At 40.8% G+C, this 14347-nt stretch overlaps 1 protein-coding gene across 2 annotated transcripts; it reads left to right on the top strand.

The window, feature by feature from the left end:
* The first annotated feature begins 528 nt into the window (after positions 1-528).
* Positions 529-13708, top strand: LOC138265632 (lymphotactin-like). Of its 2 annotated transcripts, none has more exons than XM_069213521.1 (3): positions 529-632; positions 9205-9322; positions 12767-13708. In XM_069213521.1, exons 1-3 carry the CDS (start codon positions 575-577, stop codon positions 12909-12911), a joined length of 321 nt encoding a protein of 106 aa, XP_069069622.1. In that variant the 5' UTR covers positions 529-574; the 3' UTR covers positions 12912-13708. The 2 variants fall into 2 exon arrangements, with proteins under 2 accessions (XP_069069622.1, XP_069069621.1); XM_069213520.1 differs by having other exon boundaries at positions 554-632; positions 9202-9322.
* Positions 13709-14347: the final 639 nt, after the last annotated feature.

The raw sequence follows: 14347 nt of genomic DNA, 5'->3' as shown, positions 1-14347 counted from the left end.
TTATGAATTACAAACTCTCCTCACCGATAGCCTTCCGCAGGCATTTAGTATCAACCGCTTTGTACTATGACTTTCCTCTTCAGGTCTCATAGCACATGTGTGGGAGGTGAGGTTTCTTTAGGTCGGTCATAAACAGAGGTGAAAGTACATGAAGACCTTTTTGTTTCCACGGCAGAGATATACCACTTCGCTTTAGCGTGCAATAATGTTTCTTTTGTTGTGGTCTACTGTGGAGTCAATTAGTTTAACACGAATGCTGCTTTGAAGCCCTTTTCTAAAATTACAGTAGAAAATAACTAAACCCGCCCCCGATGACCGGAGGGTGGTCAGGCAAACATAGGATGTAGTGGGGGGAAGCTTCTTCAGGGGTGGCACGTTCTAAAAATATACTTCCTCCGAACAGCTCAAACGTTCCAGCTCTACTCTTTCTTTGGCCCTCCCCTGCTATACACCAAGCCTGCCCACTCTTTAGAGAGGGCGGTAATGTAAACTGGCCAACCCTGAGAGGATATAAACTGAGTTGGTTAACAAGGATCGCCTATCCTTCTGCTAATCACTCAACCACAGACCAGGCATGAAGATCCTCGTACTGCTCATGTTGGGTGCCTGCGTCCTGGATGGCCAGGCAGAAGGTAAGTACAGAGCGGCATGCAGCACGGCTTTCACAATCTTTTAATTTATCAGTGTATGTTTAGCAACTCTCTTTATCATGTGCCGCTCTTCTACATTGTTTGCCAGAACATCAGATGCAAATTATTGTCTCCATAAACATTGAGTTCTACATATCGATTACACAAATATCACCCCATTCTGTTTAGATTTTACTACAATTATTATTAATATTAAACTATGTATAGTCTAAAAAGTAATCATATTTTAATATATGCATACTGTCTTGAATTTCAATATTTCTAAGTACACTTTATAAAGTAAATTAGGTATAAATTAAATTACTTTTACATAGTGAATACGATTTAATATTTATATTATAACAATGTATATTTGCAAGTATTAATGAATGTATTTACATTTAATTTTGATTTGAGCCCTAAAAACCCAGTACTATTCCTGTATACTACCCATTCCTGAACCCCAAAAAACCCTTAGTCCTCCATACCCACCAGTCCCTGAAATCTAACAACCCATTATACCCCTATACACTACCCATACCCCAACCTTAAAAACCTCATTACTACCCCTATACACTACATATCACTGACCTCTAAAAATCTCTTACTGCTCCTATACACTACCAATCCCTAAACCCTCTAAGGCTCTTACTACCCCTATTCGCTGCCCATCTCTCAACTTCCAAACCCCCTTATTACCCCTCTACACTACCCATTCCTGAACTCTACAGGCTCTTTATTACCTCTAGTCACTTGCCATCCCTGAACCCTAATACCTGTTACTACTCCATACCTTACTCATCCCTAAACTCCCAAAAACTCTTACTACCTCTATAGACAACCCACCCTTAACCCTAAAAAACGCTTACTATTGAAATACACTAGCCATTCCCAAAACCTTCCAAAAACCATTACTTTCTTTATGCACTATCCGTGCTGGAACCCTAAACACTTCTTACCACCTCAACACACTTCTCATCCCTAAACAATATTTTGTTCAAATGTTCTTAGTATTCATTGTTAATTACTTGCGAATTATTTACATAAAGTAACAATATTACATTATTTTACTTAATAATTACTTGTGTAACTATTGTAATCTATTTTTCAAATTAGTGCATTTATTTATTAGTTTTAAAATGTAATGAATTAATAGTAAATTAATTTTGCTTCAATGAGTTACATTTTAATTAAGTGTAAATGACTACCTTATAATTGTAAGGGTCCTTTACAATACATGTATATGTTGTAAAATATCCTTTTATGAGACTGATCTATCTTTCACAATTCCATCCCTATTGGGCAATGAAGCTCGGGGTACAGGACTCTAACACATAAAACATATGGTGATACATAGTTATTAAACCCACAATAAATCTAGTTGTGAATTAACTTTTAAGTCTACCACCTATTTAATTAGGTTCCTCAACCTAACTGTAGTTTCTAAGGCTCTGATGATCTAATTTTCATCAAATTGGAGACCCTTTTTCAAATGTGCCATGATAAGAGCCATGAACTGTGAATAAATGGTTTCCCTCATTTAATTCCCCTTGCCTCTTATTTTTATAATTAAAAAGTATATATTGGGATCTATGATGAGACAAAAGAAAACTTAGGCCAATATTTATACTCTGTTTGTGCCGGATTTGCGTCATTTAATTTGGTGCAAATTCGGTGCAAACTTAACTCCATATTGATACTTTGGCGCTGGACCCGTCTAGCGCAAAAGTTATGGAGTTTGAGTCATTTTTTTGTGCGTGAAAGCCTACCTTGCGCTAATGACATGCAAGGTAGGCGTTCCCGTGCAAAAAATGACTCTAAGGCATGTGCGCCTTATTTATCCTCCAGCGTCAAAATGACGCACAGGAGGAGGTAGGCCTTAAAACATGGCGTCCAGCCGGATTTGTGCTGTTTTTTAACTCCTGGATCAGGGCATCCGTTAAGGGACCTGTGGGCTCATTTCCATGGTGGGAGACCATGGAAGCAGTCCACAGGTACCCTTCCCTGCACCCAGGGACACCCCCTGCCACCCTCGCCCACCCCTGGAGGACACCCATGGATGGGGGACCCATCCATGGTGAGTGCAGGTAAGTGTAATTGTATTTTTTTATTAAGTGGCATAGGAGGGCCTAACTTGCCCCCCCCCTACATGCCACTGTACCCAGTGGCCATGGCCAGGGAACAGAAGTCCCCTGGGCATGGCCATTGGGCGGGGGGGGCATGACTCCTGTCTTTTTTAAGACAGGAGTCATTTCCATGGGGTTTCTGCGTCAAAAAATGGCGCTAGTCAGGTTAGAGCCAATATTTTTTACTCCAACCTGACTCGCACCATTCTTTGGTGCACAACCCCTAGTCTTCCCTTCGCCTCCGCTGCCTGGTTACCGTCATTTATTTTGACGCTAACTAGCCGCAGCGCCGGCTAACGTTATTCCATAAATAAGGCGCCTGACTGGCGCGATGGAATTACATTAGCCGGCGGTACAGTTTTTGACGCAAATCTGCGCTTGTGCTGATTTGCGTCAAAAATTGTAAACATGGGCCTTAGTCTTTGGTCCACGGAAAGAGGCTTGACGTTCCCTGTGCTGTAGGTGCAGGCATTATGTGGTGGTTGTGTGTTCATGCACCAGCTGCAGGGGCAGCTTGCTGCTCTCTCCAAGAGCAGCACTGTCTGACAAGGGACAGAATACCATTCAGACCTTCTGAATTAAATAAAAAGCATATCAAAATATCTTACGCAAATCCACGATACATCTTGGTGGCCCCAGTCACCTACATTCTGATGTCTATACTGGGTGAAGAGGCCATGGATTCACTAATTCCGTCAGACTCATGTGGCCTGAGTATTCATTCCTCCGTGGGCTGAGACGTGAAGAGGTGTAAACACCAAATGGCAGAACTTACCCTTCAAAGGAGGAACTGTGTCTAAGCCACAGGCCTTCCTCATCACCACTCTGGCTATATTTGATGTGGGTAGAAAGTTTCCTTCCACCCCTCACAACACCTGCGGCTTCCACCTATACAGGTCCACACCATTCATTATGCATGGTATTTAAGAAGATTTTCTAGGATGCGGACAACCCAGAAATTTCAGAGTTTAGGAGTCCCCTTTGCAGTGCTATCTTTCTTATTGCTGAGGAGGTTCTCTGAAAAAACATAAAATTGTGTAGCACAATCAACCACCCTCACATTTCTCAAAAGTGTAGAGCGCGCCTGTGATGAGAGCAAGATCAATGATGTATTTTCCAGCTGCTTTACCTACGTAGCAATCTTTTACAGGGTAACACAGGACCCTGCAGCCTCTGTGAGGCCCAACCCTTTAAGGAGGCCCAATTAAGTCCGAGGCCAATAAATATCTGTGAGATACGGGGCAGTCAGGGGACCCTCGTGACAATCTGCAGGGAGGCGCCATACATTTCTGACTAGCCACTAATCTTTTGGAGAATAAATCATTATTTTAAAATAGCTAGTGAAAAGCTATTGTCCACAGTGTTGCTCTAAAATTCAACCAGCTTCTGAAAGAAAGAATGCTTCACTGTTCGCTTGTCTGTTTGCACAGAACTGTGTGACTAGCAAGTGGTTACAGATTCAGAGACTGGAGGCAACAAGCAGAGTTTTGATGTAATTTATAACAAGAGTCTTGAAATAATGTATTTATGTGGTTTGTGATTATTAGGGGCTAATATCTTGTGACGAGACAGCTCTGTAGCGTGGTCCTTTGATGCAGGTGATAAGCTATGCTTGTGGTGTGGGTCGTCAGGCAGCCCCTCGCTATTCGTTTATTGCTAATATTTTCCCGTAGTTCAGTCTTCCTCCCTATTACATAGATAACGCAAAGGTGAAGCGAAGGCACAAAAGTGGTTTGAAAACGTGATTAATATTTGAATTCATTGAACTGAGGAGCTGGAAATGCCTCGCCATCTGACATCCTGAACCTTACATAAAAGTGAAAAGCACTCTCCATGTACAGGCCACACAGAAAAAAACGAAATGTTCTCCACAAGTACAGTGCACTGAAGCTGTTAGGAGCGCTCCTCTAAATACAGTGCATTCAAGTAAAGAAATGTTCTCATTGAAGCACAGAAGTGCTATCCAGAAATACGGAGCTTGGAATGAGAGAATGGCTCTGCATATACACGCTGCACAGAAAGAGCGAAGAGCTTTCAGCAAATATATTGCATGGAAGGAGTAAATTGCTCAGCACACACAGTGCAGTGAAGGAGGGACGTGCTGTGTTCTTAAGGCATGCATTGAAGTGGAAAAGAGCTTCCCAAATAATCACGCACAAAGACAGAGAAGCGCTATCCACAAAACAGTGTATTGAAACAGAAAAGTGCTCTCTACATACTTTCTGTAGGGGAAGAGAGAAGTGCTCTCCACGAATAGGGTTTTGAAGCAGAAAGGTGCACTCCATAAATTCAGTGCATTACAGTAAAGAAATGTCCTCCTCATACACCGTTCATTGAAGTAGATAAATGTTCTCCTCATATGCAGTGCACTGAAGTAGAGAAATGTTCTCATACACCGTTCATTGAAGTAGATAAATGTTCTCCTCATATGCAGTGCACTGAAGTAGAGAAATGTTCTCACACACCGTGCATTGCAGTATAGAAATGTCCTCACACACCGTGCATTGCAGTAGAGAAATGTTCTCACACACCGTGCACTGAAGTAGAGAAATGTTCTCCTCATATGCAGTGCATTGAAGTAGAGAAATGTTCTCACACACCGTGCACTGAAGTAGAGAAATGTTTTCACACACTGTGCACTGAAGTAGAGAAATGTTCTCACACACCATGCATTGAAGTAGAGAAATGTTCTCACATGCTGTGCATTGAAATAGAGAAATGATCACACACACTCTGCATTGAAGTAGAGAAATGTTCTCACACACTGTGCATTGAGATAGAGAAATGTTCTCACACACCGTGCACTGAAGTAGAGAAATATTTTCACACACCGTGCACTGAAGTAGAGAAATGTTCTCACACACTGTGCATTGCAGTAGAGACATGTTCTCACACACTGTGCGTTGCAGTAGAGACATGTTCTCACACACCACACACTGAAATAGAGAAATACTGTCACACACCATGGAGTGAAGTAGAGAAATGTTCTCACACACCGTGCATTGCAGTAGAGAAATGTTCTCACACACCGCTCACTGAAGTAGAGAAATACTCTCACACACCGTGCACTGAAGTAGAGAAATGTTCTCCTCATATGCAGTACGTTGAAGTAGAGAAATGTTCTCACACACCGTGCACTGAAGTAGAGAAATGTTCTCACACACCATGCATTGAGGTAAAGAAATGTTCTCACACACTGTGCATTGAGATAGAGAAATGTTCTCACACACCGCTCACTGAAGTAGAGAAATACTCTCACACACCGTGCACTGAAGTAGAGAAATGTTCTCCTCATATGCAGTACATTGAAGTAGAGAAATGTTCTCACACACCGTGCACTGAAGTAAAGAAATTTTCTCACACACCATGCATTGAAGTAAAGAAATGTTCTCACACACTGTGCATTGAGATAGAGAAATTATCTCACACACTGTGCATTGAGATAGAGAAATGTTCTTGTTAACGGTGCATTGAGGTAAAGCACAGTTCACCTCATACTCAGTCAACTGAAGCAAAGAAATGCTTTCATACATAATGCATTGAGGTAGAGAAATGGTCTCTTCACAGGCAGTGCATTAAAGTAAAGAAGTAGTTTCCTCATACCTAGTGCATTGAAGTAGAGGAATGCTCTCATATACAATGCATTGAAGCAGAGAAATGTTCTCAAACACCGTGCACTGAAGTAGAGAAATGTTCTCACACACTGTGCATTGTAGTAGAGAAATGTTCTCACTAACCTCGCACTGAAGTAGAGAAATACTGTCACACATCATGGAGTGAAGTAGAGAAATGTTCTCACACACTGTGCATTGCAGTAGAGAAATGTTCTCACACACCGTGCACTGAAGTAGAGAAATACTCTCACACACCGTGCACTGAAGTAGAGAAATGTTCTCCTCATATGCAGTGCATTGAAGTAGAGAAATGTTCTCACACACTGTGCACTGAAGTAAAGAAATGTTCTCACACACCATGCATTGAAGTAAAGAAATGTTCTCACACACTGTGCATTGAGATAGAGAAATGATCTCACACACTGTGCATTGAGATAGAGAAATGTTCTTGTTAACGGTGCATTGAGGTAAAGCAAAGTTCACCTCATACTCAGTCAACTGAAGTAAAGAAATGCTTTTATTCATAATGCATTGAAGTAGAGAAATGGTCTCCTCACAGTCAGTGCATTAAAGTAAAGAAATAGTTTCCTCATACCCAGTGCATTGAAGTAGAGAAATGTTCTCATATACAATGCATTGAAGTAGAGAAATGTTCTCACACACCGTGCACTGAAGTAGAGAAATGCTCTCACACACCCTGCACTGAAGTAGAGAAATGTACTCACACACCTTGCATTGAAGTAAAGAAATGTTCTCACACACTGTGCATTGAGATAGATAAATGATCTCACACACTGTGCATTGAGATAGAGAAATGTTCTTGTTAACGGTACATTAAGGTAAAGCAAAGTTCACCTCATACTCAGTCAACTGAAGTAAAGAAATGCTTTCATACATAATGCATTGAAGTAGATAAATGTTGTCCTCACAGGCAGTGCATTAAAGTAAAGAAATAGTTTCCTCATACCCAGTGCATTGAAGTAGAGAAATGTTCTCATATACAATGCATTGAAGTAGAGAAATGTTCTCACACACTGTGCACTGAAGTACAGAAATGTTCTCACACACTGCATTGAGATAGAGAAATGATCTCACACACCGTGCATTGAGATAGAGGAATGACCTCACACACTTTGTATTGAAGTATAGAAATGATCTCACACACCGTGCATTGAAGTAGAGAAATGTTCTCACACACTGTGCATTGAGATAGAGAAATTTTCTCGTAAACGGTGCATTGAGGTAAAGCAAAGTTCACCTCATACTCAGTCAACTGAAGTAAAGAAATGCTTTCATACATAATGCATTGAAGTAGAGAAATGGTCTCCTCACAGGCAGTGCATTAAAGTAAAGAAATAGTTTTCTCATACCCAGTGCAGTGAAGTAGAGAAATGTTCTCATATACAATGCATTGAAGTAGAGAAATGTCCTTCGCAATGTGCTAAAGTAAATACATGTTCTCCCCGTACACAGTGCATTGTAGTAAAGAAATGTTCTCAGACAGCGCACTGAAGTAAAGATATCCTCCCCTTGTTATTGAAAGGCATATGTCCTCTTTCCTTATACAATGCATTTCAAGGACATTTGTGCCATTCACACATAAGCACAAGGGAAGGAGAGATGTTCTCTCCAAATACAGAGTGCAGTGAGAGTTGAGATGCTCTCAGAAGTGCACTCAATGATACAAGTGAGGTCTGCAGGTATATCACACGAAAGAAGAGCTGTACTACCTGCCTACACGTTGTAGCGCAGGACATGCCCTCCATGGACACAACACACCAAATGTGAGAAGTGTGGTCTGCACAATCTAACCAAGTAAAGTAGTATTCTTTTATTATTAAAACATCTTTCTGCATCCCGTTAATCACTTCATTTTAAAGAAGATGGCATTAATCACACAATATACTGATGCTAAATCGGAATCTTACATGTCCTAGTTAACAGCAGCTCCGTAAACCCAAAAGCCATTTCCTCAATGCGGTACGGCATGAGCTATGTAGCTGTCTGCTATTCATATAACATGTTTTCAGATTGTAACAAACAATGTATATGCCAATTGGTCTTGATAAGAAAAGAGTTTGTTAATAACGGGTAACTGTTGAGTGTGTTACTCCCAGCCGGGCTAGATAGAAAGTCCCAAAATGAAGCAACATCTTGGGTGTCAAATATGACAACACCATACATCAAGCAACCTACAAAGCCACTGACTGATGGGAGCTGCGCCAAAGCTCACTCTCTCAAGATACTTCCTATTGTACTTTTTCGAAGAATTGATACCATTACATTTACTCCATCTTAAGCTGTCTATAGCTAGACCTAGAAGGGAAGCAGGATAAAACAGGCATACCAGACAATGAAATAGCAAAGTGGGTTGTTTAATGACCAATTGCTATCTATATCTCAAGATTTCAGTAGCCACTGCTGCTGAATAAAAATAAGGTGATAGTAAAATGTCTTTTCACGCATGTATAATAAGCTTGTGGGAGTTATAATCAAAAAAGTACTGAAACAAAAAAGATGATAGGTTAAATTCGATGTGTTAGTAAAGTATTACCAGTTACTGGGGTGCATGCTTGTCAATGGTCAATTACTTAAGGTATCTATTACAAATTGTAAAGGTTGTGTCTGGTAAATTGAATCCATTGGAATTCAATATAAATGGTTACCTCATTTTCAGAGGACACTGAATATTAACCACGCTGGTTCTACTGGTCACTCCAGGTTTGTGATCAGTGTCATCACCTTTTATCAACCGTAAACTAGAGGCTAATGACCTTTTGGTATGCATTTGGAGTGCATTCTTCATAGGTTCTCACCCTTATCTTTCTTTAGCAGGCATCGGAGGCCAAGTCGTGCAGAAAATTACTTGCAAGAAATTGGTGGGCATACAGAAAATCGCTGCCGGTCGCATTCAGAGCTACAAAGTGCAAACTAACCCAATTGCAGCAGTGATGTAAGTAATTTACTCAAGGACACAAATGCTAAATGGTAACATCAGGGTATTCTCAGTTGGAGGTACTAGATGGCTCAACAGGCCTGGTACTGAGCCTTACAGATGTGTGTGGTGGGTTTAATACTGTCTTAGGTCGGTATATTTATTTTATTTATTTGTAGGGGTATGGATATGCAACTTTATGACATGCAAATTTAGGCCTACTTCAGTGCAGTGATGGCATTAGTTTGCACACACTGGATGGTGGAGTTACGTGCCAGAGTATGATTGCAGACCTGTGGATGCCGGGCACTAATTTATTCCATATAAATCCCCACAAACCAGGATTGCGAAATCAGTAACGTTGTGAGGCTGCTTCCAGGTTATCTGGATAGCATTGGATTCAATGGGCCTGGCCTATTTTGAGGGAAAGTTAGGGGAGTCACGTGCTGACGAAGGTACAGCCGAAAACATCTCTGAACGGTAGTATATCTGATCCTCAGGAGCAGACCCAGATTCAGGAACTGAAGGAGTAGTACAGTAACTGTGCTTGTTTCTGCCTCAGCTTTTAGGATCTTTGGGATGTGTACCCGGTCGCAGTGTGGCAGTGGGGAACTCGGAATTAAATAGGCAACTTTCTGATCTAGATTTATGTCGTTCAATCCCTAGCTGAGATTTATTTTCCAACCTGAAGTTGTAGTCTTCATACTCACTTTCCAATAAAAGTACGGAGTGTGTGGGTATCACGCACAAATTCCTTTGGGTTTAACTGTTTGCATTTTTCTGAAATGTTTCAGTACTCACTTTACAACCTGCAACTTGATCAAGCTCTTTGAGTCACTCAGGAGAGTTATGGGGAACTCAACCACCAGTGCAATACAATGACTTCCATTAATAACTAAAGGAACTTTTCAGGTCATGGCAAATGCTGGAGATAAAGAGCACAAATGCCATCACACCTAAAATGACTCGTCCTCTTTACAAACAGGGGCTCTCAAAGCCAGAAGCCTCCTCTCGATTATCAGCTTGTTGTGAAAATTAACCCCTTGTGGCCTGAAAAATGGATGCATCTTGTTGATCAGTGCTGAAGTATACAGACGTTTTGAAAGAACAATAGGTGAAGAGTTAAAAAAACATAAGAAGAGATCAGTAAAGGGTGAAGAAAATAATGGATAGAAGGATGATAAAGAGGAGCAAACAAGAATGATGGGAAATATGTGAGGAGAAACACAGAGAGTGAAAGACATCGACTGAAGAGCAGAGTGGGAGCAGGTCGACGTAGAAGAGCCTATAAGTTAGATAAGATAAAAATGCCTAGAAATTCAATGCAGGGTGAAACAGTCATCGATAGAGAAACAGAGGTGTTGAAAATAAACGTGGATCAGGAAGCAGAGAAAAGCACGTGACAGAGAAGCAAACATTAAAGGATTGGGAGAGTTCAGAAGAAGATATTGCATTGTGAAATACAATAAAGAGTTGCATGGAAATAGTGAATGGGGTAAAGATAAAAACATTGATTTAAAAGGACAGACAGGATGAACATTTTGTTTCAGATGAATCGAGAAATTGGTAGAAAAGCATTGACAGTGAAGGAGTAATCTTGATTAGGGAATTGCAAAATGTGACGGACTTAGAGTAGAAAATAATGATCATTGGAGGGTGAACCGTAGACACGATGTCAGAGAACCAGAAACGGTTAAAAACTGAGATAGACCTATCAACGAACATCAGAAGATGATGGACTAGGAATAGGTGGTAGAAAAATTGTGGCAGGTGAGGGTCGATGTGAAGGGGAAACGAGCCAGCTGACAAATGAGTGTGACAGAGGAGTATCAGTAGGGTGGCTAAAAAATAAAACTACATTTTTCGGCTTATATCATAAGTGTGGCAAGTAGAGGCTTTTTCAAAATGATCTTTCATGGTAGAATTCTCTGCATGAAGGCCGTCCGCAGGAACTCCGCCTTTCCAAATGAAAAGCTTTTCTTGAGACCCATCTGTTTTTGTATTTCTCTTTATCTTTGAGTGTTGCAGGTTATAGGATCGCAAGGGCCAAGAGTCATTTCACTCACTGTATAAATGCAATTGTCAATGTCATAAAACTTGTACAGGAGTGAATTTAAAAGAAATTTTAGCGTGACCAAGAAATTGTGGAGGCTGAATGATGAGGAAACAAATACAGTGTTAGATGTTTTATTAAGTGTATGGAAAGACTTCAAGTGATGAAGTGGAGTGTGAAGGAACATATGAGAATTTAAAAGAGAAGCCAGGAAAGCTTGCAACTGAGAAAGTGGAATAACTGTGGTCAAAATCGAATGAGACGCTCTAGATGATTTTGCAGAGTGGTTCCGAAAGCATACGTATGAGAAGTGAGATTCACAGTAGAACATGGGGGATATAGTAGAGTTACTTGATTGACAGGTGTGGAAATGGAGTCAAAGAGAAGTGGCAGAGGGCAAAAAATGGTGAATGATGATGTTGAAACAAAGGATGGTTTTGGAAAAAGATATCACAGAGTGAACGAAGAGTAGACAAAAACAACGGACAACCAAGTGCAGCATTTAACAACATATTACGAATCAGTTGTTGCCAATAAGGTTCACTGAGCTGAGGTTTCAATCAAGAATATACAAACTGAGGCTTATATGCGTGATTGTACTGTATCATTTATTTTTCCACTCACATCAAGAATGTTCCTAAGGAAGATTACCCTGTTTGAGAGGTGTAACAAGTGTCTTTGTGTGTGCGCATCGGATATGCATATACCACACCCTTGATTGTAGAGCAGACACCATTTCCCTGCTGTTGACCTCCTTAGAAACTAATTGTCTAATGTTCTGCATTTGGGGGAGCTTGTTGATTCGAGCCTTGATACACTCCTACAACACCTAGGGCCTGATTTATGAATAGTTAGCACGGCCTTTGAGTCATTGTTTGACGCAAAAGCGGTGCAAACTTACAAAACATAATTATATTTTGTAAATTTGTTGCAGCTTTTTCATCAAAATATTACGCAAAGGCGGCGCTAACTTTTCATAAATTAGACCCCTAGATCATTACACCATCCCGGAAGCAATAGAGATTTTTGCCCAAGGATTATGGTTCCAGACAGAAAGATTAGTGTAAAAGCTCGAAGTTAGGACAAGAGAGAAAGAGAAAGCAGGTGGGTTTAAAAAAAAATCCTTAAGGCAAATAACGAAAACACAAGCCACTAAACTCAGATGCTTATCAAGGATTGAAACAGAAGCAGATCGTAAAAACTGCACATGTGACCGCCAGGAACAATGTACCTCTTTAACAAAATGTAAAAGGCCAAAGTACACATTTTACTAATTTGTTCCGGTTATGTTAAAATATTGTGACATGCTATGGTGCAATATAACCATTAAAACTACCTCTGTAACTTTCAGCCTCATACCTTTCATTTTTACAGAAAAGCTGATTTTATGTTTTTGTCTTCCCCCTCAGATTAACCTTAAAGAAAGGCAAAAAATCTTGTGTGGATCCTAATCTTGACTGGGTAAAGAAAGTAATGATGAAAGTGGATAAAGCAGAAAGACAGAAAAATAGAGGGGGCTCGACGAAACCAAGAAATAAATCGAAGAAGAATTAAATACCCCCTTCATTCATTCGAACCACGTTCAGTGTGCTTGTGCTGTACTATTCTTTTCCAAAACTGCCTTCCAAGTCATGTCTACTTTTACAATCTACGTCACACAGTTGAGTAAAAGAACTGCCATTGATCACCCTGTTGATGCAGTGAGGTGTTTAATCATGACACTAGATTCAGATCAGAAACTGCAAAAGAGGAAGTAAAACAAAACATGATCGGATCATTGCTTGATTTGCGCTGGTGGTTGGCACCCGCACTCGTTGTTGGGAACTGGGACCTGTTTTTATCCGCAGGCTTTGACCTAGAGCAAGAAAAAAAACTGACTTAAGGGAAAGAAGGACGAACAGATAGACAGGACAGTAGTGAGGAAGAGAGGAAAGCAGGGATAAAGAGAAGCACCGAGGGTGAGATGAAGAGGCTGGAAGAGAAGGGTGGCTGGGAAAAGAAGCATACGGTGGAACAACAGTAGGAGGCCTTTTGTGTTGGGCGATCCCGGGATGGGGCAGCTCTGGTGGCAAGCTCCTGAGACAAACCCTGTGCCCCTGCACTTTCTTTTACAAATGTAACCACTTTTATCAATCCCATGCCAAACAGTGCTCGGCAGTAGCACGAGCGAATGAAAAAAGAGCAGTGATATTGGAGGTGAACGCAGTGGAGAGCAGGAACTCAATTTTAAAGCTTGCGATTCATTGTCTATTGACCTATTTGTACAAAGCCCTGAAGAGGAGGCATGTAATTTAATCAGTCAGAGGTCAGGACAGCATTCAGGATTAGATAAAAAATGTAATTGTTCTTCACACATGGATATTCTGTTCTAATATTTACTGCTCTGAGTTTCCTAGCAGTTAATATGATGCATCAAGGGGGGTCGATACTACTGTGGTCAAAGACTTGTTTGATAAATGTGAGAAACAGCAAGAGCATGGTGGCAACGAATCTTAATTAGGTTTTAATACTGAAGGCGCTAGTCCAAGTGAAGACTGACATTAGCAGGGTGTTAGTTGGATCTGCAGCTTTCAAGGAATCCTTGAAAGTGTCAATCACTCCTTCGAATGGTGGACTTTTCAGAGTTATGTGAGCTTACATCCATGTCAGTAAGACTTCTGTTCAGACTATTCATCCCACATAATCAGAGGCATGGCTGACCAGGTAAGATCACATGTCTCATGCTCCCACGAAACAGGCAAGAGAACCTCACATATACCCTTTTTCACTTACATTATGGTATTTTAGGCCGACATTTGTGATAGAAAAATCAAACCTGTTAGAAATGGGCTCTATAGTAGGCAGTGGTTTGTACCCTGTCTGAGTAGAGACCCCCCACTCTAGTCAGGGTAAGGGAGCCACACAGCTAAAACAACTCCTGCTTACATCCTTGGTAGCTTGGCACGAGCAGTCAGGCTTATCTCAGAGGCAATGTGTAAATATTTGTACAC

The sequence above is a fragment of the Pleurodeles waltl genome, chromosome 11, assembly GCF_031143425.1.
Source record: "Pleurodeles waltl isolate 20211129_DDA chromosome 11, aPleWal1.hap1.20221129, whole genome shotgun sequence".
Taxonomy (NCBI): domain Eukaryota; kingdom Metazoa; phylum Chordata; class Amphibia; order Caudata; family Salamandridae; genus Pleurodeles; species Pleurodeles waltl.
This window is presented reverse-complemented; position numbering and strand designations above follow the sequence as displayed.

Bases quoted from the DNA above. Each gene is read 5' to 3' on its own strand.
- LOC138265632 (XM_069213520.1), top strand. From the start codon at position 575: ATGAAGATCCTCGTACTGCTCATGTTGGGTGCCTGCGTCCTGGATGGC. The intron at 633-9,201 runs GTAAGTACAGAG...ATCTTTCTTTAG, and splicing joins CCTGGATGGCCAGGCAGAAG to CAGGCATCGGAGGCCAAGTC. The intron at 9,323-12,766 runs GTAAGTAATTTA...CTTCCCCCTCAG, and splicing joins AACCCAATTGCAGCAGTGAT to ATTAACCTTAAAGAAAGGCA.